Here is a 26,391-nt window from a genome sequence, read left to right as displayed (position 1 = left end):
GGATGAAAGCGAATTTGATTGTAGTGGATAAACTTTTTGATGTGCTACTGGATTCAGTTTACCAGTGTTTTATTGAGAATTTTTGCATTGATGTTCATCAAGGATGTTCGCCTGAAGCTTTTGTTTTTTTTTTTTTTTTGAGGCAGAGTCTCGCTCTGTTGCCCAGGCTGGAGTGCAGTGGCACAATCTCAGCTCACTGCAGTCTCTGCCTCTGTGGTTAAGCAATTCTCCTGCCCCAGCCTCCCAAGTAGCTGGGATTACAGGTGCCTGCCACATGCCTGGCTAATTTTTTGTATTTTTATTAGAGACAGGGTTTCACCATGTTGGGCAGGCTGGTCTCAAACTCCTGACTTCAGGTGATCTACCCACCTTGAGCTCCCAAAGTGCTGGGATTACAGGTGTGAGCCATCACACCCAGCCTCTTTTTCTTTTTTTTTTTTTTTGTATTTCTGCCAGGTTTTGGTATCAAGATGATGCTGGCCTCATAGAATTAGTTAGGGAGGAGTCTCTCCTTTTCAATTGTTTGGAATAATTTCAGTAGAAATTGTATCAGCTCTTCTTTATACTCTGGTAGAATTCAGCTGTGAATCCATCTGGTCCTGGGCTCTTTTTGGTTGGTAGGTTTTTTATTACTCCCTCAATTTCAAAACTTGTTATTGGTCTATTTAGGGATTCGATTTCTTCCTGGTTCAGTCTTGGGAGGGTATGTGTGTCCAGAAATTTATCCGTTTCTTCTACATTTTCTAGTTTATTTGCATAGAGGTGTTCATAGTATTCTCTGATGGTTGTTTGTATTTCTGTGGGGTCAGTGGTAATATCCCCCTTATCATTTCTGATTGTGTTTATTTGATTCTTCTCTCTTTTCTTATTTGTTAGTCTAGCTAGTTGTCTATTTAATTAATGTTTCCAAAAAACAGCTCCTGGATTTGTTGATTTTTTAAAGGACTTTTTGTGTGTCTGTCTCCTTCAGTTCAGCTCTGATCTTGGTTATTTCTTGTCTTCTGCTAGGTTTGGGGTTTATTTGCTCTTGGTTCTCTAAGTTATTTTAGTTAAGATGTTAGGTTGTTAACTTGAGACCTAGATGTTTAGCTGTTTGATATGGGCATTTAATGCTATAAATTTTCCTCTTAACACTATTTTAGCTGCGTCCCAGAGATTCTGGTACATTCTCTCTTTTTCTCATTAGTTTCAAAGAACTTCTTGATTTCTGCCTTAATTTCATTATTTACCCAAGAGTCATTCTGGAGAAGGTTGTTCAATTTCCATGTAGTTGTGTGGTTTTGACTGAATTTCCTAATCTTGAGTTCTAATCTAATTGCATTGTAGTCTGAGAGACTGTTATGATTTCAGTTCTTTTTAATTTACTGAGGAGTGTTTTACTTATGATTATGTGATCAATTTTAGAGTAAGTGCCATGTGGCGATGAGAAAAATGTACATTCTGTTGTTTCTGGGTGGAAAGTTCTGTAGATATCAGGTCTATTTGATGCAGAGCTGAATTCCGGTCCTCAATATCTTTGTTAATTTTCTGAAAGACAAAACTTTTATACTAAAAAATTCTATAACTGGACAAAAGCATTGCCATTCATTGAGCATTGACCATATGACATGCTTTATATGAAATATTGATGATCCCTACAGCAGTCTTCAGGGTGAATATTATTATCCCCTACTATTATATCATTTCTCTAAGGCCTAGAAGTGGGATTTGAATCCAGGGCTGTCTCACTCCTGCCTGTTTATTTTTCTAATCCTCTACACTGCTCCTCTGAACTCAGCCATGCCTACTTCAGTTGGGTTTCACAAGAGGCTTTCACATGGTTTTTAAAATAAGGCTTGAAATTTGAAACAGACTTTAAAAACATATACATATTTCAATTACTGTTTATCAGATCATGTCATCTTCTTGAGCCTTGCTCAAATTATTTTTCCATGCTGATCCTACAATTTTTTTTTAAAGAATAAAGAAAAGCTGGCAAACACATTTGCTGGCCAAGATTGAGATTTATAGCCTAATAGTCTATTAAGTAAGATAAAAGATACAACATCTCTTTTAGAAATGCCAACATCTACATTTCTTTCATCTCTCTACTGTTGGGCATCATAGTGTGTGCCAGATGTACTGGTGACTGTAGAAGTAGACCAAAGAGTCCAATACTCATTCCAGCATCAGGATCTTGAAGAGTCTTCATTTCAGAGAAAACAGTATTTTTTTTCTCAATTGCTTTGGCATTTTCCTAGTAGGAGAAACCAAGAAGAATAGTCTTTAGATCTAGATAGTCCTTAGATCTAGAGTATCAATAAAGAGCAAAGTTAAAAGTGGTAAATTAAATTAGATGATGACTAAAGTGAATTGGGTCTAGTGTAACCTGGTGTGAAATACTATTGGATACTGTACTTTCAGTAGAGTGTTTTATTCAGAGCAAAAGACATTCATTGTTGAGACAGACAATGAAAGTATAAGAACTATAGAAATAACTAGGGGAAAATGTAGCAAAGATAAAGAGAACAAGAGACCAATGCTGCTTTTGAAGGGTCAGCTTTTTAAAAACTGTATTCTGGCTTCCTTTGTAATTAGTGCTCTTTATTTAGACCAAGGCAATCTGAGTCACTCTAGACTCCGGCAGGCTTGTTGTAGCTCCTAACATTATATTTTAAATTACAGAGTATAAAGAATTAAGAATTCTAAAACATAAAGTTTATTTTGACCCTAAACTGGTTTAATTAAAACTAATATAAGATGTAGCTTGAGTTATATAGATATTAGTAACAGTATGTCTTCTAGCCTCTAATAATTTTTCTTAAATAAACTTACAGAAGTGGTAAGTTTCCACCCTCTCTGGAAGGAACCCGATCTCTTTCAAAGAAGAAATGCTGCATCACCCTAACTTACTTTTATTGTTTCTTAATGCATATATGAGGTCTACCATTGTAATAGTATTACTGGTTTTAACAATCAACCCAATTATTCTCCCACTGCCTCCCTCAACACACTAGTTGTTTGAAGGCATCTTTGTTAGATTTTGCATGAATTGGGATTTTACTTTAACTAAAATTGATTTTCTTTGAATTCTAACATGCTAATAAGTCTTTTAATTAGCTTTCCTTTGCAATGTCAATATCTATTCTATTCATGTGGTTCCCTCTAGTGGTTAATATAACATTAAAATTCTGTTCTTTCTTCTCAGAAAATACAGGTTTGCTTGTTTTCCTTAACAAGTGTTATACAACAGGGCTCTTTTTCAAGAATACTAACACATTGCCCCTTCCACTCCAGTGTTTATTCTTACTTTGTTGCATTAGAAGCAATGGTCCATGGGAAGCATCTAATTTAAGGTTTATAACTGTAGAGACATCAGAAGATGTCTTATTTTTAATATATATTATATGTGAGAAAAATATTAATTGAAATTTTAAGATTTGAGTTCATTTAAAAGCATTTATTGACCAGTCTCTCTACTTTGGACATCATGCTGGATGCTGTAGAACCTACAGAGATAATTATGATATAGGTCCCCAACTGTGACACATTTCCTTGATCTTTCAGCTAAAAATACGTATAAAAAACTGGTTCCACAGGATTTTGCATAGTGGAGTAAAATGTATTTGCAAGGATTTCTCTGGTGAAATAGAGTATTTCTTGATTCTGAAATACAAAGCAGAAATAAAAGTTCTCCCTTGCCTATATAATAATTTAGCATTAGGGTTTAAGTAGGGCCCCTAGGAAAACTGAATCTCAGTTAAAAAGGGCCCCGTAGGCTGGGCGCTGTGGCTCATGGCTGAAATCCCAACACTTTGGGAGGCTGAGGCGGGCGGATCACGAGGTCAGGAGATCCAGACCATCCTGGCTAACACGGTGAAACCCCGCCTCTACTAAAAATACAAAAAATTAGCCGGGCATGGTGGCGGGCACCTGTAGTCCCAGCTACTCAGGAGGCTGAGGCAGGAGAATGGCATGAACCCAGGAGGCAGAGCTTGCAGTGAACTGAGATCACACCACTGCATTCCAGCCTGGGCGACAGAGCGAGACTCCGTCTCAAAAAATAAATAAATAAATAAAAAGGCCCCTTAATTTATACAAAAGATAAGAAAAATATATGCCTCCAATGATGTGATTAACACTATAAATCAACTTGGTTTTTGTTGTTGTTGTTAGTTTAACTATATATTTTTTCTTTAATATACAACAGTTGCAGAACACAACTTTAAAAGATGTTACATTCTACTTAATAAAAATTATAAACAAAACTTGAGAGAATCTGCCTTTAGAATCATCTATAATATTCAGTGCTGCACAAGGGCCTTAACATCCTAGTACAATGAGCTAATACTATATGAACAGTAAGTGAGAAAGCTCCCACTTAGTTTATGACACTATAGGAACAAGTATTTAGGAGCCATCTTCAATGGCATCCTCTACCATTCTTTTCCACAGTCACTCAGGCAGTACATACTTTACCTTCACATTTTTTTCCTTTGGGAAACTGTTGACAGCTCATTTTTGACTTTGGCTAACCAAGGTCCCCTAAGGAAGGGAAAAAAAGAGCCTTGCTTTTTACTCAAGCATAAGCAATACTGGGAGATCCCCACAATTTGGGACTGTATTGGAAGTAAGTGACCACTTTTCTGAAGCCAGCTAGTATCTCTGAATCCTCTTAGACATTTATGTCTCAGTGAAAAGGCCTCGGGTATGGCTGAAGTTCCCAAGCCCTACTGTGGTAGAGCTCTAGAAAAATAAGCATCTTAGAAGCAATAAAGGGGAAGGAGGAGTCTGCTCAGGCTATACTATTTCCCCACCACAGACACAGCACTAAAGAGGGATGGAGGAAGTAACTATCTGCTCTTTAAGGGATCTTCATATAAATAATTGGTCCCTCTTTGAATTGCTTATTTAAATGTACGTTTTTGAAGTGCTGTTGAAATACAAACATATATATGACCAGATAGAAGGAAAAGATGGAACATAATTATTTAAATATAACACACTAGAGGGAAATGCAATATAAGAAATATAAATTCTTGGGGTGGGGCACGGTGGCTCACGCCTGTAATCCCAGCACTTTGGGAGGCCAAGGCGAGCACATCATGAGGTCAGGAAATTGAGACCATCCTGGCTAACACAGTGAAATCCCGTCTCTACTAAAAATACAATAAATAAATAAATAAATAAATAAATAAATAAATAAAACATTAGCCGGGTGAGGTGCCAGGCACCTGTAGTCCCAGCTACTCAGGAGGCTGAGGCAGGAGAATCGCTTGAACCCAGGAGGCAGAGCTTGCAGTGAACCGAGATCACACCACTGCACTCCAGCCTGGGTGACAGAGCAAGACTCCGTCTCAAAAAAAAAGAAGAAATATAAATTCTCGTTCCCTTCCGAAAGGTTCTAAACACAATGTGAAAAACCTCTTTTTATGTGAGTGCCACCAATCGTATGGCATTAATGGGATTAGGGGAAAAATAATTTTCCTTTATAAAAAGGTCCCCCAAATAAAATTGTTTAGATGATACTATAAGGAGGAAAGTGTTGAATATTATTCATCTAAAAATTGGTATTTCTGATTAACTGAATACCTGTTAATAGAAGAACTGTTTCTTCTTTAAGGCATCATCATGTATAGCCATCCTTATCCGGGAGTGCAAGACCAAGAACAAGCCACGTAAGCAGATGTCTCTAGCATGACTACTTTCTCCTTGACATGGCTGAGCCTCTGTATAAAGTGCTGTAATTGGAAATCACAGTTGTGTCTGAATGAATGTCAATCTAGAAGGGCTGGTAATATGTCACTGACAGGGATAAAAGGAAGTTTCTGCAAGGGTGTAGAGTGGGCTTGCCAAGTAGAGCTTGTTGACTGCAGACTCACAGCGTTTGCTGCTTTTAGAAATCAAGTGATAAGTGCTACATCACTTCAACTTCCCTGCATAGCAAATAAGTATGGTTTCTGTGCTCAAGAAGGATACATCCCTTGCACAGACTCTGTAACCGCTGGAGACCGAGGTTTTTCTATCAAATATCCCTAGTCAATTCCGATGCACTAGAACTACATCTATTCTGGGGTCACGGCGGAGTCACGTTGGAGATATTATCCGGCTGCCTTGCAGGATGCCTTATTTGTTGGTGTCACAGCCAACTCTTGTACTGTTTTGTTGATGGTTTTGGTTATGAATCTTTCTGAGAGGAAAGGAGTTCCAAAAACTTATGTGTGTTTTCCTCTCCCTATTGCTCACTCTAGAATCAGCAGTTTAATCGATATTTTAGTGGCACTGTCTATCTTGATGGGCTACTCTGTCACCACCGCCAGCTTTGTCACCTATGTTGTAAGGGAACATCAAACCAAAGCCAAACAGTTGCAGCACATTTCAGGCATTGGTGTGACATGCTACTGGGTAACAAACTTCATTTATGACATGGTGAGTAACGTATGTCATTCGTTGCAGGAAATAAAAGATTAATTTGGATAGAAGACATCAGTTTTCTATTCAAGAGTTACTTACTCTAGTTTGTTCAAATTGTTGTGACAACGACAGGAAATAAAGAAAATGACTTGAGTCAGGCTTATCTTTATCCAGTGGTTGGAGGAAAGATAACCTACCTGCCCTCATCTCTGTGGACTAGATCAGATTCCCTAGGGCACTTAAAATGTGTATTTCTGGGCCCCACCCCAGATCTGTTAAATCCATATCTTAGGAGGGGAGTGTGGAGAATATGCATTTTTAAAAAGATCCGCCAGGTGATTTTAAGCATGCTGAAGTCTTACTGTCAGTACTGTGGAGAAATAGAAGCTTAGCAGCAACATATCCTTACCTAATTGTGCCAAACAATCAAGCTTATAAAAATTTAATCAACTAATAGTGAAAAATGTGAAGTAGTAGCCCCTGCTAATGACACATTAAAGAAGATTAGTAGGAAAAAGAAGGAATGTATTTCATTGATAGCTCTCTCATTTGCATAAAATGGTCCCAAGTTCAGATGGTTGTTCGTGACTCCAAACATACCAATGTTGGCCAAAAGCCCAGGATGGGTATGCATTTGCCTGGTGATTATGGTGAAAGTGTCTGAGTTGCTGTCAAGATCATTGGCTTAAAGGGTTGGAGAGTAATTAACTGCATTATCCATTTTGTTAATGTATCCAGTGAGGTCTAAAATGTGTTTGTTGTAGAAGTCAAATCTAAAAGAATAGTAATGACTGTTCAGGACTTAACAAGAGCTTTAATGTTAAGAAAATTTCAAGTATATACTTCTGTGAAGGTCTAGTTAGTACTTTAGGATTCTGTTGTCTTATATCTGGAGCTCATTCCAATTTAGGAGATTCCTCCTCCCCGACCTGCAAATTAAATTACCACCACCTTCATTGTGTCCATCTTCCTGCAAACTCCTCAGCATTTAATATTTCTACTTGCCAACAAAATAATAAGTTCTTTGTTCATATGCCTGTGATTATGAGGATATGTGGGACCTGATGCCCTGCTGCTTTGCACAGAGTGGTTCACACTGATAACCAAGCTTTAGAAATCAACCATCTGAGAGTTCCAGGACTCAAAACGAAATCAATACTTTGAGGACTGAATGTAATACCAAGATACCTGGCTGTCTTATCTTTCTCACTGAACCTCTGTCACTGAACCATCCCAAGTCTCAAAGCCTAAGGCAGGAACACCAGGGACTCCTTATATATCTGTTAAAGATGGAGATTGGCTTAACCTCATATTGCAGGAGACAAATTCTAAAGTGAAATCAATGTAAAATAAGTTGAATGTTACAAGCAATGGGAACATAAATAAGAATTCATTTCTTCAAATTTTTCTAGGTCAACTTGTTGGAGTTTTAAACTAGATGGATTATTGATTTTTTTTTTTTTTTGAAAAATGCTTGTCACATATTAAACATTGTTTTAAATATTTCCATAGGTTTTCTACTTGGTGCCTGTAGCATTTTCAATTGGTATCATTGCGATTTTCAAGTTACCTGCATTCTACAGTGAAAACAACCTAGGCGCCGTATCTCTTCTACTTCTCCTGTTTGGGTAAGCTGCTGATTAAGCAACGAAAGAAGAATTAATAGAATTAAATGCCCCTAGATACAAATAGGACTAAATCTCATTAGCTAAATTACAACTGTCTTGGGGTTTCATTTGACATGAGTGAGACTAACAATACATTGCACTTGCTAGTCCATAGACTGTAAAGTATAATACTTTTGAAAATTAATGTTATTAATAGTAATACCTAAAACTAATAAGCATTTATTGGGTGCCAAGTGTCATGCTTTCTAATTTACATATGTGATCTCATTTACATAAAACGAAAGCTTTAGAATGACTAGAAAATATGTATACATGTATAAATTTATGTATTGACTATATGAGTATACATAGCATTATAAAATGCATATATATTCATGTATATTTATTTATATTTATCTTTTTATAGATGTCTAAGGACACACATAATATTGTTTCTATAGTAAGCTAATATAGGTAATACAGGCTGATATAATCAATGCTTAGCATAACAAATCTTTCTGCCCTGAATACATGGTAGTAACCCTTAATTAGCAATTGTAGCTGATGCAGAAACTCTGTCTCTAGATCTATTTAATTGCCCCCCAAATTGCTCAAGGTTTTGCTCAAAACAGGCTAGCCAGCTTCTAAGCATGCTCTTTCTGCTCAGCTAGACTTGAACCGTGTCATTACTTTTCCTCAACTTTGAATTATAAGATTTATACTGATTAAACTCATATTTCTGAGCAACCAAAAAGGCTTGCCTAGGCGGGATAATATCATATTCAGGAGATATTAATTTGTAGTTTTAATGATGTAGAACTACTCAAGGTTTCTTAAAAGAGGCTTTTTTCTGTTTTTTAAAAACACTCTTTGGATTTTTTTGTCAAAAAGGAATGAAAGAGAGATCTAGTTACAAGGCTTGACAACTCATCCCTAATGGTTATTTTTACTTTGGAAGCCCATTTAAATTGTTATTTTTTGTAAAATAGAATAACTAAGGCATTTCTTTTTTGAGACGGGATCTCACTCTGTCACCCAGACTGGAGTGCAATGGCATGATCACAGCTCACCACAGTTTGACCTCCCGGACTTAGGTGATCCTCCCACCTCAGCCTCCCAAATAACCAGGACTACAGGTGCATGCCACGATGCCCGGCTGATTTTCGTATTTTTCTGTAGAGACAGGGTTTTGCCAAGTTGCTCACGCTGGTCTCAAACTCCTGGGCTCAAGTGATCCACCTGCCTCAGCCTCCTAAAGCGTTAGTATTACAGGTGTGAGCCACCATGCCTGGCCAAGGCATAATTTTATTTCATCATGTTTTTAACCTGCAGGTATGCAACATTTTCTTGGATGTACTTGCTGGCTGGACTCTTCCATGAAACAGGAATGGCCTTCATCACTTATGTCTGTGTCAACTTATTTTTTGGCATTAATTCCATTGTTTCCCTGTCAGTGGTATACTTTCTTTCCAAGGAAAAGCCTAATGATCCGGTAAGGTCCCTTATTAGTCTGCTAAATTTCAGTGAATTTATCAAAAGCTTCAACATGTTCCAGATAGAAAGATTTTATTTATTCTGCATAAAAAAGAAGAATATCATTTGATTCTATTAAATTTGGGAGAGGAGAAACTACAGCTTTTAAAATCCTTTTTGGGCCTCATCTAAGTTAATGCCTATCATTGTATGTACTGAGTGTCAAAACTATTGACACCTGATAGGGCTTGAATGGGGTGATGGAGGTGAAATCAGATGTATTGTGCGGCCCTACAGAAATCGCAACCATTGGTCAGCTAAACATCTTCCTCATTAACAAATTCTTATGGTATGGTGGTGACAAGGACAATGACTTAGTTATATGACTATGAGCTTCGATTCATTTGAACATTCATAGAGAAAAAACCTAATTCATCCCCTTTCAATCATGTATTGGAGACTACTTCATTGTAAGCATCACTTTCCATTCAGAGCTGACAATTACGATTAGTGAGAAGAGAAGCACTAACAGTGCCAGGCAATTGAACAGAAAAGAATAGAGAGGAAATGAAGTGAACTGAGGACTAGACAAGCATACTCTGGGAGAAGGAAGAAAATTCATGAAGTGGAAGTTGTTGGCCCACGTGTGAATAATGTGAAAAGGAGCTATTTGCCCCTCTTGGAGACATGTTGGCTCTTCTTCTACCTCATTTCACCATTTTAGTCACTCTCCAAGTAGGGATTATCTTGGGTTCCAAAACTTTACTGTACCAAGTACCTCCCTCCCTCAGGCACATAACGATACCCTGTGTCAGACCCCAACACGCTGGCTAGCCCTACATTCCTGGGATTAAAGGCAGGTCTAGAAATAATTTTGCCTCCAGGATTAGGTCCAACATTAGAGGTGGCCTCACATAATGATTTTCTGCTTGTATTTCAGTGATAAACATCCACCATTTAGTATACTAAATAGTTCTACGCAAATTCAGCCTACATGGGCAATAATTGTCAATCTAGATAAGCTTTTTAGGTTTCATTATTTGTCTACATCTATTTTTAAATTTTTGTCAGCTTTTTGGAAGCTTAACACTGAGTTTTATTTTTATTTCTCTTATTTCAGACTTTAGAACTTATTTCTGAAACCCTCAAGCGCATTTTCCTGATTTTCCCACAATTCTGTTTTGGCTACGGTTTGATTGAACTTTCTCAACAACAGTCGGTCCTAGACTTCTTAAAAGCATATGGAGTGGAATACCCAAATGAAACCTTTGAGATGGATAAACTAGGTGCAATGTTTGTGGCTCTGGTTTCTCAGGGCACCATGTTTTTTTTCTTGAGACTCTTAATCAATGAATCCCTGATAAAGAAACTCAGGTAAATGTAATGAAAGCATATGTTTGACATCTAAAACAGAACTCAATTCAAGCTATTGAGAAAAAAGTCAATAGTCTAAGCTTCTCCACTGGTAATATGGAAATGTTTGGCTCAAAAACTTTAAAAAAATTCTAGCATAATTCACTATTTTATTCTAGTAAATAGGTATCAAATCTTAATATGTGACTGCAACTATTGCTGTTGAGTGAGGGAATAAAATTAAATAAGCACAGTTGTTAACCTTAAAAAGATTAAGATACAGTGGTGAAGTGAAAATATGTACATAAACAAAAGATGTAGTCTTTGTGTTGAGTTTGGGAAAATGGAAAACACTTTCTAGGCAGAAATGGGGAAAGAGGATTGAGTGTGGAGCATGTTGGCAATGAGTTTGGGAAAAGAAGACTAAGAAAAAGTGAAGACAGCATCATAAATGAGAAGAAATACACATGCAATTGACCCAGCAATTCCATTTCTGGAATGCTTACATATATGCTCACAGATATACAGACTTATGTATGTTTAAAGTTATTCATCATAGTAACCATTTCCAACAGCAAAAGAATAGAAACAGCATAAACGTCCTTCATTTAGGGACTAATAGAACATTAAGCAGCCATTAGAAAGAATGATATAGTCCTCTATGTAACATTTGGAAGTGTCTTTAATATTTACTAATTTAAAAATGCAAGGTTCAGAACTATGTGTAAAGTATATTGCCATTCAAGTTAAACAGAAAAGAATTATTTATGCAGACATATCCATAGACTATCTCTAATTGTGAGTGACTCTCCTGATGAGAGAGATACATGGTTGAAGATGACCAGTTTTCACTATATATTCTTCGGTACCATTTAAGTTTTAATGACATGTACATGTATCATCTATTGAAAAATAAAATTTTAAGTAAATAATGAGAGGAAATAAAAGAGCAGAGATAGAGAAATATATTAGAGCATATTTAAGACAGAAGTATTATAATTTAATTAGAACATAGAATAAATGTAAGGTAAAAGTAGGAGTTACAGTTTAAGATGCAGTTGGGAGATTATGGAATCTCTTAAATGCTTGATAAAGAGATATGGTTTGGGCTTTATTCAGCAAACAAATGGACATTCATTAAGAGTTTTTGAACGAGAAAAACATGATGAAGTTGTGCTTGAAGAAGTGTAATTTTGTAGATGCAGTGCAGACTGGAATGGAAGAGTTAGAGACCCTGGAGCAGTTTTAGCTCCTGGAGAAATCTAGCTGAGAAGGATAAAAGCCTATAGGACTAGGCAGAAAATAATCCATGATAGGGTGTTATAAGGCGCGGTGGCTCATGCCTGTAATCCCAGCACTTTGGGAGGCCAAGGCGGGTAGATCACCTGAGGCCAGGAGTTTGAGACCAGCCTGACGAACATGGTGAAACCCCATCTCTACTAAAAATACAAGAACTAGCTGGACGTGATGGTGCGTGCCTGTAATCCTAGCTACTGGGGAGGTTCAGGCACGAGAATCGCTTGAACCCAGGAGGCGGAGGTTGCAGTGAGCCGAGATGGTGCCACTGCACTCCAGCCTGGGCGGCAGAGCAAGACTCCATCTCAAAAACAAACAAACAAACAAACAAAAACAACAAAAAAGGCATTTCCAGTATTTGGAGACTGACTACATGATTTTGGAATAAGGAAGATTAGAAGAAACATTACGGTTGGGGTCTTTGGGGATCTCTTCAGAAGAAACTGGGACATTGGGAAGAAAACCTGGATTGATTTCTTTAATTAATTAATTAATTAATTTTTTCTGGTATTTGTTAGCCAAGATATCAAGGTGGGTTTGGGACTTAATGAGTTTGGAGGGCTGATAACCTTAAAATATTGGCTAAATCCTAGGTGATACATTAATAGTAAAACAAGTACAGAATAACGATAGCATTCATATTATTGATGATTATAAAAGTAGATATATCTGCTGTACAATATTGTGCCTATAGTTAACAATACTGTATTGTGCACTTAAAATTTTGTTAAAAGGGCAGATCTTATGCTCTTTCTAAAATTAAAAAAAAAAGTAGAGAGGCTTTTTAAATTTAATTGAAAAAAAAATTTTTTTTGAGACGGACTCTTGCTCTGCTGCCCAGGCTAGAGTGCAGTAGTGTGATCTTGGCTCACTGCAACCTCTGCCTCCTGTGTTCAAGCAATTCTCCTGCCTCAGCCTTCCAAGCAGCTGGGACTACAGGCGTGCACCACCATGCCTGTGTAATTTTTGTATTTTTAGTAGAGACAGAGTTTTGACAGGTTGGCCAGGCTGGTCTTGAACTTCTGACCTCAGGTGATCCGCCTGCCTCAGCCTCTCAAAGTGCTGCGATTATAGGGGTGAGCCACTGCACCTGGCTGAAAGGATTTTTTTTTTTTAAAGGTGATCATTGGTCTTAGATTTGTAGATGATGAGTTTTCCTAACGATTCTGGAGTTCCTTAGTCCCTCTCTTAGGAACTAACCTTCAAACACTTCCTTATTACTGAAATTAGAATTATAAATCTTAACAGTGGATCTGTAAACATTTAAGGCATGGAGAACAAAAGCTGTTTCACAAATATCATAGTGAATACAGTGAAGAGGGTATATACAGATTTCTTAAGTTATCTGAGTAGCATAATTCATTACAAATGTAAAAGAAGTCTAATGATGACTAGTACACTGTTAGTGACATGAAAACCCATCAAAACATGTCAAAATTGAATAATGTCATTTCAAAATCACTGATGTAAAATCACTGGGTCCATTTTTAGGCTTTTCTTCAGAAAATTTAATTCTTCACATGTAAGGGAGACAATAGATGAGGATGAAGATGTGCGGGCTGAGAGATTAAGAGTTGAGAGCGGTGCGGCTGAATTTGACCTGGTCCAACTTTATCGTCTCACGAAGACCTACCAACTTATCCACAAAAAGATTATAGCTGTAAACAACATCAGCATTGGGATACCTGCTGGAGAGGTAAGAGACTGTGTTTTGTTTCTAACTGTCCGTTTCATTGGCATACTGTGTGACAAATTAAAATCTTAATTATTGGCCAGGCACAGTGGCTCATGTAATCTTAGCACTTTGGGAGGCCAAGGTGGGCGGATCACTTGAGGTCAGGAGTTTGAGATCAGCCTGGCCAACGTGGTGAAACCACATCTCTACTAAAAATATAAAAATTAGCTAGGCATGGTGGTGCATGTCTGTAGTTCCAGCTACTTGGGGGGCTGAGGTACGAGAATCACTTGAACCTGGGAAGTGGAGGCTGCAGTGAGCTGAGATTGTACCACTGCACTCCAGCTTGGGTGACAGAGTGATTCTGCCTCAAAAGAAGAAAGAAAAAAATCTTAATTATTTTTCCATAATTTTTTTCTAGAAATATAAAAGTTAATCTGAATATTTCCCTGGGAAAAAATACACACATGCATATAGATACACATATATATGTATATGTATACACATATAGAGTCATCCCTCCATATCCATGGGAGATTGGTTCCAGGACCCCCAAGGATATCAAAATCCACAGAAATCCACAGATGTTCAAGTCCCTGATATAAAATAATGTAGTACTGCATATAATCTATGCACATCCCACTGTATACTTTAAGTAATCTCTAGATTACTTACAATACCCAATGCAATGTAAATGCTATGTAAATAGTAGTTATAGTGTATTGTTTAGGGAATAAGAACATAGGAACTCTGTACACGTTCAGTACAGATGCTTTGTTCCCCACTGAATATTTTCAATCCCTAGTTGGTTGGATCTAAAGGTTAGAAACCCAGGGATAAGGAGGGCTGACTGTGTATATAATTTACATATGTCCAGGTATTAGGTTGGTGCCAAAGTTAATATTATTTACCCTATGAGTCTTCCCACTTGGCAGAGGGAATTCAACAAGTCCTACCACACAGCAAGTCCTGAGCCCCTTCCTAAACTACTGTCTACTTGCTCTGGGGTAGACTTTGGTCAGGAAGCCTGTTCAAGGTGCTGTCTTCACCCTTTCATTTCCAGTCCTCCTCAAAAAACATCATAAAGACATACGTTTTCGGAATTGAGGTCCTAGGACTGCATCTATTTATTTATATTCTTGCCCTTCTCACAGAAGCAATATTAAAGCAGCATTGAAAAGAGAAAGCAAATATGGCTGTGCCACTTAGTTTTCCAAGCAGAGCTGCAAACTACACGCATCAAATTTATTTGACAGTACAAAGAAACTATTGCCTCAATAGCGTATTCAGTAAAGTTGTGATTTTGTGTGAATAATGTGAAATCTATAAATATAATTACTTTGTTGGGTTAGCAGATCTTATTTGTGGGGTATTTTATTATGTCACATAGAGGGATGATATAACATAATATGTAAAATAGGTCCTCTGTGTGTGTGTGTGTGTATATACACACATGTTCAGATGGTTAAAGGAAAAAGAATACATAGTATCCATTTGTTTTAAAAGAGGAAGTTTTATCAAGAGCACTACACTACCCATGAATAATTCCAGTGATTTATTTATCTTGGTAATTTATTTCACCCAGGGAGAAGAGGGAGAGATACAAAAGCAGTATGTCATTGGTTTGGATTAAGGTTTACATCTTCTTTTTCTCCCTGAAACCAGTGTTTTGGCCTTCTTGGAGTGAATGGAGCAGGAAAGACCACTATATTCAAGATGCTGACCGGAGACATCATTCCTTCAAGTGGAAACATTCTGATCAGAAATAAGACTGGGTATGAAAAACTAATGCTTCAATTTACCGAGTACAAAGTGCTTCAATGAGAAAAATAATTGAAATGAACATTTAATGTTATTTGGTGGTTATAGTATTCAATCCTTAGGGGAGAACAAAGCTATTAAGGTGGGTGGAAATGTTTAAACCTTTAAATGTGAATCTGATAGTGGGATTATTTTATCCCTTTTTATCAAAGTCATTGACCACCATGACCAAAATACAGCTACCTTCCCAGCATTTGGGAACCAGGAGGGATAAATCCTTTGAAATTCATCTGTGTTCTTGATTCTCTCAATTCAGATCTCTGGGTCACGTTGATTCTCACAGCTCATTAGTTGGCTACTGTCCTCAGGAAGATGCGTTAGATGACCTGGTAACTGTGGAAGAACATTTGTATTTCTATGCCAGGGTACATGGAATTCCAGAAAAGGATATTAAAGAAGTGAGTACAAGTGTGAAAAACTACTTAATTTGAAACCATTATTGTTTCTGCTTCTGTCCCCTGCCCCACCTCACCCCACTATCCCCCTGCCCCACCATTTCCCCACAAAACCACCTGGAAAACTATGTCATTTTCCTTCTGGCAGTGGCAATGGCAGCGAGTCCCTCTTAGTTTGGTCATGTGTATTATATATGCACCTATGAAATTAGGTTTAGAAGCTCCTTGGCCCGTGTTTGTTCAGTTACCCTTTTAAGAACTATTAAACAGAGGATCACACTTGCGTTAGGCTCTGGGCTGAGCATTGGCTGGTGATGCCTGTACATCTTGTAGTGTTTGCATGAGCACTGACACAAAGAGTTAACGGCAAAACGCCCAAGTAAAATAGATTAGTTTCCACTTTGGTTTTTAATCTATGGCTTTATATCTCACTGCAACTATTTGCCATTTTAATGAGATGGCTAACCCTTAGGGCAGTTTCTTCTACTTTTGCAACCCTGAGGATCTGTTGTTTAAGTTCAACCAGGATTTCATTATTTGCCAGGACTATTTAACTACAGAAATAACTACAAGAACCCATGATTCCTAATGTGCTAACGTTTTGATACTAGGTCAGTTTTAAATAGACTGAAAGCCTTTATGACAACTCACCCCTCAGTAAGAAGAAAGAGGAAGCAGCAATAACAGTCAGTGAGAACCCTGCCTTGTGAATTCTGTTTTAGCTCTATTAAGCCTTACTAGAGAATCTTGTGGTAATGCAGCAAAAAGTTCAATCTGCAATTGTAAACACACACACACATTTGATGGGGGAGGGAATCCCATCTGAAAATGAACCTCCAAAGAATCTCTTCAAATAAACTATTAATCTTAAAGTGATTCTTTGAAAATAAAAATAAAATCTAGTTGAATTTAAGTGTTTTCATTTTTTTTCCCAGATATATTCTGCATGATGAAATTTTCTTTTCATGAGCATCTTTTTTTCTATTTAGTGCTTTAAGGGTTTTGGCACAGGAAGGTCAACCTAACTCCTCTTTTATTGCCCACAGACTGTTCATAAACTCCTTAGGAGACTTCACCTGATACCCTTCAAGGACAGAGCTACCTCCACGTGCAGTTATGGCACAAAAAGAAAATTATCCACTGCACTAGCTTTGATAGGGAAACCTTCCATTCTACTGCTGGTAAGAGAATCATTATTTTAAAAGGCCACTCCATAATTAGAACAGCATATCTGATTGTATGTGTTAACATTTCATCATCATGATTGCAGTCAACATTTATGGAGGTCTCACTATGTGTTAGCTATTGTACAAAGCACTTTATGTACACTATCTCAATAAAGGAGTTTATATCAGCAAATAATTTGTTACCACAACAATATGCCCTCGAAAATGTTTTATCTGAAAGCAATGGCTTAGTGCATTTCAGAGGAAACACTGGCATGGAAATGGGAAGTGAAACAAATTCAAGGTGCTCAAGTAAGTTATGGAATATGGTAGAATTTGATTCCCATCTATTGAAGAAATCATCTCTCTTTTTCTGTTAGGAACTGAGTAGGTAAACTCATATTTTCCGGCTTCTACTATGGAGGACAGGCACATTTTAGGACAATGTGTTGTACTAAATTTTATTTCCTTGTTGCTTAAAAATGAGTTATCTAGCTTAGGATGTGATGCATACCATCCTATTTCATCTGAATGGGGGGTGGTGTAGGATGGGGAAGAAATGCATTCCACATTTACATTTTTCTTAAGAGACGGAGAATTTAATTGATCACCTGGAAATAGAAATTACACATAGTAGTAATGTTAATATTTTGCACCTCAAGTCTAACTTTGTAAAAGGGTGTTTATTTCAGAGAAATATACTTGCCCTTATTTTGGAAAATCCTCTTCATTCAAGGACCTCCAAACTCTGAAAGAGCCTTAACTATAAGGAATCATAATACAGTTATAAGTCACCACATTATTCCAGGGATTAAGTCATACAGTGGATCAAATCATTTAAACTGCCAGATAGAATGATGCACAGCCCATCTTTCTATAATACCAGAAGCTTATAATGCATTATATCTCTGCCAATCGATGCTTATAATGGAATTCTATTGTGTAAATGTTCCTTAAATTGAACAAAACAATCCTTAGGCACCTCTGTGAAATAACAAATGTAAAGTACTTTAAAATGTTAAATGTTTAATGTAAACATTATGTATTAATGAACCAAAATGAAATATTGACTATGAAAGATACCAAGTTTTCTTCTACATGTATTTACTAAATATGCTATCTTCTTCAAAAATAGGAGCAGTGACAATGTATCCTTTGTTTCCCCAAATTAACACTCATTTCTTTATTTTTTAAAAAATTATTTAACTACTATTTTGACACATAATATTTTATACATATTTATGGAGTATAGTGTGATATTTTGATTCCTGTATACAATATGTAATGATCAAATCAGAGTAATTGGCTTATCACCTCAAATATGTATCATTTCCTTGTGCTGGGAACATTCAAAATCCTTTCTTCTAACTATTTGAAAATATACAATAAATTGTTGTTAACTATAGTAACCCTACAGTGCTATAGACCACTAGAACTTATTCCTCTTGTCTAGCTGTAATTTTGTATTCATTAACCAATCTCTCTCTATCCTCCTCTCCCTGCTATGCCTCCAGCCTCTAGTAACCATTATTCTCCTCTCTACTTCTATGAACTCAACTGTATTAGCTTCCACATAACCCATTCCTTTCTTTAGATTTAACACCATGCTGTAAATACAAGCCTCTAGTTATGTACATATGTACATATTTTTTGTTACAAGTATATTTTTTAAATTTTTACCTAATCTTGACCTATAATGTGTCAAAATCTGTTATTGTGTGTTTAGATGATCTACTGCTACATATTCTAATTTTATGTCTGAATGATTTTTCATAACATCATTTACTTTGAAAAACAATGTATATCTTTCTACTTGGCAATTTCTACAAATCTTGTTTTTATTTCCTAAGGAGTGTTAAATTTCAATTAATAACCGAAAACTAAAAATATACCTCAAACAAATTTACTGAAATATCAAATTATGTTCTTTCTGCTTCACATAGCATATTATCACTCATAGCCACAATTCTGCTATCGGGACCAAGGTGGTAATCTTGTTGATGTGGCTTATATATGTGGCAAGGTAGAATTAAATATAAGAACTCTACTTTGCCAGTAATGGAAGTGGAATTTTTTTCCAAAGAAACATAAGAGACGGATGTAAAGTAACAGGGTGTCAACTGAGACACTTTTTAAAACAGATTGACAATTTTAAATGATTAATTTTGAGCTTTTTGACAGCAGCAGAAAGAAGCCTATTAAGTATAAAACGAGTTAGTCACAGGACCTCGAAAAGTGTTTCTGTTCTAGGGAAGTGAAATGCAGTAATTCATGAAAAGAACTTCATCAAAAATTAATTTGATAAATTTTTCTTGTAACTTTCTATTAAGGATGAGCCAAGCTCTGGGATGGATCCGAAGTCGAAACGGCACCTCTGGAAGATCATTTCGGAAGAAGTACAGAACAAATGTTCCGTCATCCTCACATCTCACAGGTAAACTGAGTGAAATCTTTAAAGTGAATCCACACAATCTTAGGATGATAGATGGGCAAAGGTAATCCTGTATAACATATATATATATATATTTTTTATATATAATTATTTATATATGTGTTATATATAACATATATGTATAATATATGTACATATGTTATATATACATATATGTATATATGTGTTATACAAGATTACCTATATATATGTTATATATACACACACACATATATATATACACACACACACACACACACACACACACACATATATATAGACGACAAATGCCCACAGTTGAATCAAACTATTTTATGTTTATAGTAGTAGGAGCAAGTCAGGCAGGTTTCATGGTGAGAATATAGTTCCTGTGGTGGGACAGAGTCTAAGGTCTAAGCAATCTTTTCAACATCGAATTTCTCATAACTTATGGTCCTCTTAACTCATCTGTGGCTCTCTATTGCCTGTCAAATAAAGTTCAGAATCCTTAGGCTCAACATGCAAGACTCTCCATTCTATGGCCTTATCTAAATGCTCAGTCTTCTTACCCTGCAACACCGTCTTCTATTAGTCAATCTGAATGACTCCTGGTTCTACATTCTTCCCATCTCCATACCCTTTCCCATCTCCAAGCCCCTTCTTTGGCTGTGCTTTCAACTTGAATTTTTTTTTTTTTTTTGAGAGGGTCTCACTCTGTCACCCAGGCTGGAGTGCAGTGGCACAACAACTGCTCACTGCAACCTCCACCCCCGGGTTCAAGCAATTCTCCTGCCTCAGCCTCTCAAGTAGCTGGGACTACAGGTGCCCACCACCACGCCCAGCTAATTTTTGTATTTTTAGTAAAGGCAGGGTTTCAGCATGTTGGCCAGGCTGGTCTCAAACTCCTGACCTCAAATGATCCACCCACCTTGGCCTCCCAAAATGCTGGGATTACAGGCGTAAGCCACTACACCTGGCCTGAAATGGTCTTTTCACAAAATCTCTCCAAGTTCTAATCTTACCAGTCCTTCCAGAACCAGCTCACATGCCTCTCCTCCACGAAGCAGACACTTCCAATCAGCGAAGTATGAGACACTAAATCATTTTATCCGTGCCTCTCTTATGAGGATGGCCTTGTCTTACAATTTGTATTAAGTTTATGTTTGCATTATAATTGTCATATAGGAGAAAAAGTATTAGATTTGCTTATTATCAAGAGACTTGTTTATATCATAGTTTGCCCCAGCACAGTGGAGCCAATCATTTAATTTCCATTGGCAATTAAATGAGGTCGACAGGGTAATACCTAAAATCACCTCCAATTATCACAGACCATGAAATTAGAGACTGTATAATCAAGTACAGGCTAACTAGTTATAAATCCAAAAATAGGAAAGCCAACAGAATATGGGGTACGTGGCATAATGGAAAAAAGTGTTATTTTGAAAACATTTCTGAGGAAGTGTAGGTCTTGAATCAAAGCTTGAAAGAAATCGTAGGTTTGATTTGGGGGGTATTCCAGGTGAGAGAGAGATGGTCTCGAGTTTTAGAAGAAACAGTAATAAACCCTATCTGAAGACATTTAATTTATATTTTAAAAGGTTGGTTTTTGTTCTCCTTTAAAAGAACTAAAAACTAAAAGAGAATCAAGAAACTAGGCCAGGTACGGTGGCTCATGCCTGTAATCCCTGGACTTTGTGGGGGGCCGAGGCAGGAGGATCACTTGAGCCCAGGAGTTCAAGACCCAGCCTGAGCAACATGGCAAGACCCCCATGTCTACAAAAAAAAATTAAAATTAAAATATTAGCCAGACATGGTGGTGCACGTCTGTTGTCCCAGCTACTCAGGAAGCTGAGACAGGAGGATTACTGGAGTAAAGGAGGTCAAGGCTACAGTGAGCCATGTTCAAGTCACTGTACTCTAGCCTGGGCAACAGAGTGACACCCTATCTCAAAAAAAAAAAAGAAAAGAAAAGAAAAGAAAAAAACTAAAATAATATTTCGAAGTGCCATAATGAAACAATTATGCTTATGCTCATGAACTTCAACCCAAGTTTTCTGTGTCCTGAACGCTAATATGATCCTGCTTTGTCTTTTAGCATGGAAGAATGTGAAGCTCTCTGTACCAGGTTGGCCATTATGGTGAATGGAAAGTTCCAATGTATTGGATCTTTGCAGCACATAAAGAGCAGGTGAAGAACAAATGCATTGTCTAACAGAGAGTGTTGGGTCATCAGTCTAATGGTGCTCACTCAGATTCAAGGATTATCTCAGCAGCCTGAGTAGTAAAACTAGAATGGACAATATAATCTTTGGAAGCTAGTCATTGACTCACCTTAAATTTAAATTATTTTATTGGGAATTTGATGAATTTTTCCTTAAATATTTTAGTTAACTTATAAATTTAACTCATAAATGTATTTTAGTTAATGCATAAATTTAGAAGGCCAAAACTGAAAAAAAAAATAATAAATAATTCACAACCAAAATACTCTCAGGTGGAAGTTCTAGAGTTTACCCAATAATAAATTAGAACTTGACAAGTAAATGAAGGCATAGATTGTATCTAGCATGTTCATTTGCCATTTGCACAGTCTTTCAGTAAGCTACCTAACATTCATACCACATTCAAAACCTTTTAATCAAGAGTACATTGGAGAAATGTGCATAAATATCATACTACTATCAAATTTAATAGTTCATATACACCAGAGTGTATATACATATCCATGTTAATCTCCAAAATTCAGAATATTTTATGCTTTTCTCTATAACAAGTTGACTTTCTTGCAAGATAGTATTAACCAAGATAAGGAAAAAAGGATGAAAGAGGCATTATGTTGCTCCTAGAGAGTCTGTTGTGACTTCCTTATAAATTCGATTCTTGGTGCAAACAGTTAGCTAGCACATTGATTTAATATTTATTTTTAAAACCCCAATAACATTAATTTTTATTGATGACACCAAATCTCCAATGACCTGCTTATCAAGACCTCACTTACTTTAAATTAGAATGCATTTAACTTTACAAGTGTATTGTAAAGACCATCGCCACTATGAAGAAACTGCATCAACTGATGGGCAAAATAACCAGCTAGCATCATAATGACAGGATGAAATTCACACATAACAATATTAACCTTAAATTTAAACGGGCTAAATGCCCCAATTAAAAGACTGTCAATAAAACAGACTGCCAAATTGGATAAAGAGTTAAGACCCATCGGTGTGCTATACTCAGGAGACCCATCTCATGTTCAGAGACACACATAGGCTCAAAATAAAGCGATGGAGGAATAGTTACCAAGCAAATGAAAAGCAAAAAAAAAAAAAAAAAAAAAAAAAAAAATGGCAGGGGTTGCAATCCTAGTCTCTGACAAAATAGACTTTAAACCAACAAAGACCAAAAGAGACAAAGAAGGGCCTTACCTAATAGTAAAGGGATCAATGCAACAAGAAGAGCTAACTATCCTAAATATATATGCACCCAATACAGGAGCACCTAGATTCATAAAGCAAGTTCTTAGAGATCTACAAAGAGACTTAGACTCCCACACAATCACAGTGGAAGATTTTAACACCCCACTGTCAATATTAGACAGATCAATGAGACAGAAAATTAACAAGGATATTCAGGACATGAAGTCAGCTCTCGACCAAGTGGACCTAATAGACATCTATAGAACTCTCCCCCCGAAATCAACAGAATATACATTCTTCTCAGCACCACATCACTATTCTAAAATGGACCACATAATTGGAAGTAAAACACTTCTCAACAAATGCATAAGAACAGAAATCATAACAAACAGCCCCTCAGACCACAATGCAATCAAATTTAAGAAACTCACTCAAAACCACACAATGACATGGAAACTGAACAACCTGCTCCTGAATGACTACTGGCTAAATAATGAAATTAAGGCAAAACTAAATAAGTTATTTGAAACCAATGAGAACAAAGATACAACATACCAGAATCCCTGGGACACAGCTAAAGCAGTGTTTAGAGGGAAATTTATAGCACTAAATGACCACAGGAGAAAGTGGGAAAGATCTAAAATCAACACCCTAACATATCAATTAAAATAACTAGAGAAGCAAAAGAAAACAAGTTCAAAAGCTACCAGAATATAAGACATAACTAAGATCAGTGCAGAACTGAAGGAGAGAGAGACTCGAAAAACCTTTCAAAAAATCAATGAATTGAGGAGCTGGTTTTTTGAAGATTACCAAAATGGATGGCTAGCCAGACTAATAAAGAAGAAAAGAGAAGAATCAAACAGACACAATAAAAAATGATAAAGGGGAGATCACCACTGATCCCACAGAAATACAAACTACCATCAGAGAATACTATAAACACCTCTACAAAAATAAACTAGAAAATCTAGAAAAGATGGATAAATTCCTGAACACATACACCCTCCCAAGACTAAACCAGGAAGAAGTCAAATACCTGAATAGACCAATAAAAAGTTCTGAAATTGAGGTAGTAATTAATAGCTTACCAACCAAAAAAAGCCCAGGACCAGACAGATTTCACAGCTTAATTCTACCAGAGGTACAAAGAGGAGCTGGTACCATTCCTTCTGAAACTATTCCAATCAATAGAAAAAGAGGGACTCCTCCCTAAATTGTTTTACAAGTCCAGCATCATCCTAATACCAAAACCTGGCAGAGACACAACAAAAAAAGAAAATTTCAGGCCAGTATCCCTGATGAACATCAATGGAAAAATCCTCAATAAAATACTGGCAAACCGAATCCAGCATAACATCAAAAAGCTTATCCACCATGATCAAGTGGGCTTCATCTCTGAGATGCAAGGCTGGTTCAACATATGCAAATCAATAAATGTAATCCATCACATAAACAGAACCAATGACAAAAACCACATGATTATCTCAATAGATGCAGAATAAGCCTTCAATAAAATTCAACACCCTTTCTTGCTAAAAACTCTCAATAAACCAGGTATTGATGGAATGTATCTCAAAATAATGAGAGCTATTTATAACAAACCCACAGCCAATATCATGCCAAATGGGCAAAATCTGGAAGCATTCCCTTTGAAAACCAGCACAAGACAAGGATGCCCTCTCTCACCACTCCTATTCAACATAGTATTGGAAGTTCTGGTCAGAGCAATCAGGCAAGAGAAAGAAATAAAGGGTATTCAAATAGGAAGAGAGGAAGTCAAATTGTCTCTGTTTGCAGGTGACATGATTGTATATTTAGAAAACCCCATTGTCTCAGTCCAAGATCCCCTTAAGCTGATAAGCAACTTCAGCAAAGTCTCAAGATACAAAACCAATGTGCCAAAATCACAAGCACTTCTATACACCAATAATAGACAAACAGAGAACCAAATCATGAATGAACTCCCATTCACAATTGCTATAAAGAGAATAAAATACCCAGGAATCCAACTTACAAGGGATGTGAAGGACCTCGTCAAAAGGAACTACAAACCGCTGCTCAACGAAATAAGAGAGGACACAAACAAATGGAAAAACATTTTATGCTCAGGGATATGAAGAATCAATATCATGAAAATGACCATACTGCCCAAAGTAATTTATAGATTGAGTGCTATCCTCATCAAGCTACCATTGCCTTTCTTCACAGAATTAGAAAAAAACTACTTTAAATTTCATCTGGAACCAAAAAAAGAGCCTGTATAGCCAAGACAATCCTGAGCAAAAAGAATGAAACTGGAGGCATCACGCTACCTGACTTCAAACTATACTACAAGACTACAGTAACCAAAACAGCATGGTACTGGCACCAAAACAGATATAGGCCAATGGAACAGAACGGAGGCCTCAGCAATAATGCCACACATCTACAACCATATGATCTTTGACAACCCTGACCAAAACAAGCAATGGGGAAAAGATTCCCTATTTAATAAACGGTGTTGGGAAAACTGGCTAGCCATATGCAGAAAACTGAAATTGGACCCCTTCCTTACACCTTATACAAAAATTAACTTGACATGGATTAAAGACTTAAACATAAGACATAAAACCATAAAAACCCTAGAAGAAAATCTAGGCAATACCATTCAGGACATAGGCAAGGGCAAAGTCTTCATGACTAAAACACCAAAAGCAATGGCAACAAAAGCCAAAATAGACAAATGGGATACAATTAAACTAAAGAACTTCTGCACAGCAAAAGAAACTATCATCAGAGTGAACAGGCAACCTATATAATGGGAGAAAATTTTTGCAATCTATCCATCTGACAAAGGGCTAATATCCAGAATCTACAAAGAACTTAAATTTACAAGAAAAAACCAAACCCCATCAAAAAGTGGGTGAAGGAGATGAACAGACACTTCTCAAAAGAAGACATTTATGCGCCAACAAACACGAAAAACAGCTCATCATCACTGGCCATTAGAGAAATGCAAATCAAAGCCACCATGACATACCATTTCATGCCAGTTAGAATGGTGATCATTAAAAAGTCAGGAAACAACAGATTCTGGAGAGGATGTGGAGAAACAGGAACACTTTTACACTGTTGGTGGGAGTATAAATTAGTTCAACCATTGTGGAAGACAGTGTGGTGATTCCTCAAAGATGTAGAACCAGAAATACCATTTGACCCAGCAATCCCATTACTGGGTATATACCCAAAAGATTATAAATCATTCTATTATAGACACAGGCACATGTGTATTTACTGCAGCATTGTTCACAATAGCAAAGACTTGGAACCAACCCAAATACCCATCAATTATAGATTAAATAAAGAAAATGTGGCACATAAACAACATGGAATACTATGGA

At 36.8% G+C, this 26,391-nt stretch overlaps 1 protein-coding gene and 1 long non-coding RNA gene across 4 annotated transcripts in view; one reads left to right on the top strand and one right to left on the bottom strand.

Annotated features, from left to right (window-relative positions):
* The window catches only part of ABCA12 (ATP binding cassette subfamily A member 12), a 307,782-nt gene that overhangs the window by 275,259 nt on the left and 6,132 nt on the right, over nt 1-26,391 (top strand). The window contains exons 41-51 of the mRNA XM_021923961.2: nt 5,603-5,657; nt 6,231-6,408; nt 7,906-8,021; nt 9,333-9,492; nt 10,594-10,847; nt 13,614-13,818; nt 15,463-15,572; nt 15,875-16,016; nt 17,060-17,194; nt 19,510-19,613; nt 21,688-21,780. Coding sequence (XP_021779653.2) covers nt 5,603-5,657; nt 6,231-6,408; nt 7,906-8,021; nt 9,333-9,492; nt 10,594-10,847; nt 13,614-13,818; nt 15,463-15,572; nt 15,875-16,016; nt 17,060-17,194; nt 19,510-19,613; nt 21,688-21,780 — 1,552 coding nt within the window. The remainder of the gene's footprint in view (nt 1-5,602; nt 5,658-6,230; nt 6,409-7,905; nt 8,022-9,332; nt 9,493-10,593; nt 10,848-13,613; nt 13,819-15,462; nt 15,573-15,874; nt 16,017-17,059; nt 17,195-19,509; nt 19,614-21,687; nt 21,781-26,391) is intronic.
* LOC103876500 overlaps nt 1,984-26,391 on the bottom strand; it is a 155,723-nt gene continuing 131,315 nt past the window's right edge. The window contains exons 1-6 of one of the 3 annotated variants that reach the window (XR_004176636.1): nt 15,802-15,880; nt 7,964-8,026; nt 7,237-7,322; nt 5,572-5,720; nt 4,459-4,524; nt 1,984-2,236 (exon numbers count right to left, since the gene is read on the bottom strand). This is a non-coding gene — a long non-coding RNA (uncharacterized LOC103876500). Of the gene's footprint in view, nt 2,237-4,458; nt 4,525-5,571; nt 5,721-7,236; nt 7,323-7,963; nt 8,027-15,801; nt 15,881-26,391 lie in introns of those variants that run through there. The other 2 variants (XR_004176637.1, XR_001893559.2) reach the window with 2 other exon arrangements.

Source organism: Papio anubis, chromosome 10 (assembly GCF_008728515.1).
Source record: "Papio anubis isolate 15944 chromosome 10, Panubis1.0, whole genome shotgun sequence".
Taxonomy (NCBI): Eukaryota; Metazoa; Chordata; class Mammalia; order Primates; family Cercopithecidae; genus Papio; species Papio anubis.
This window is presented reverse-complemented; position numbering and strand designations above follow the sequence as displayed.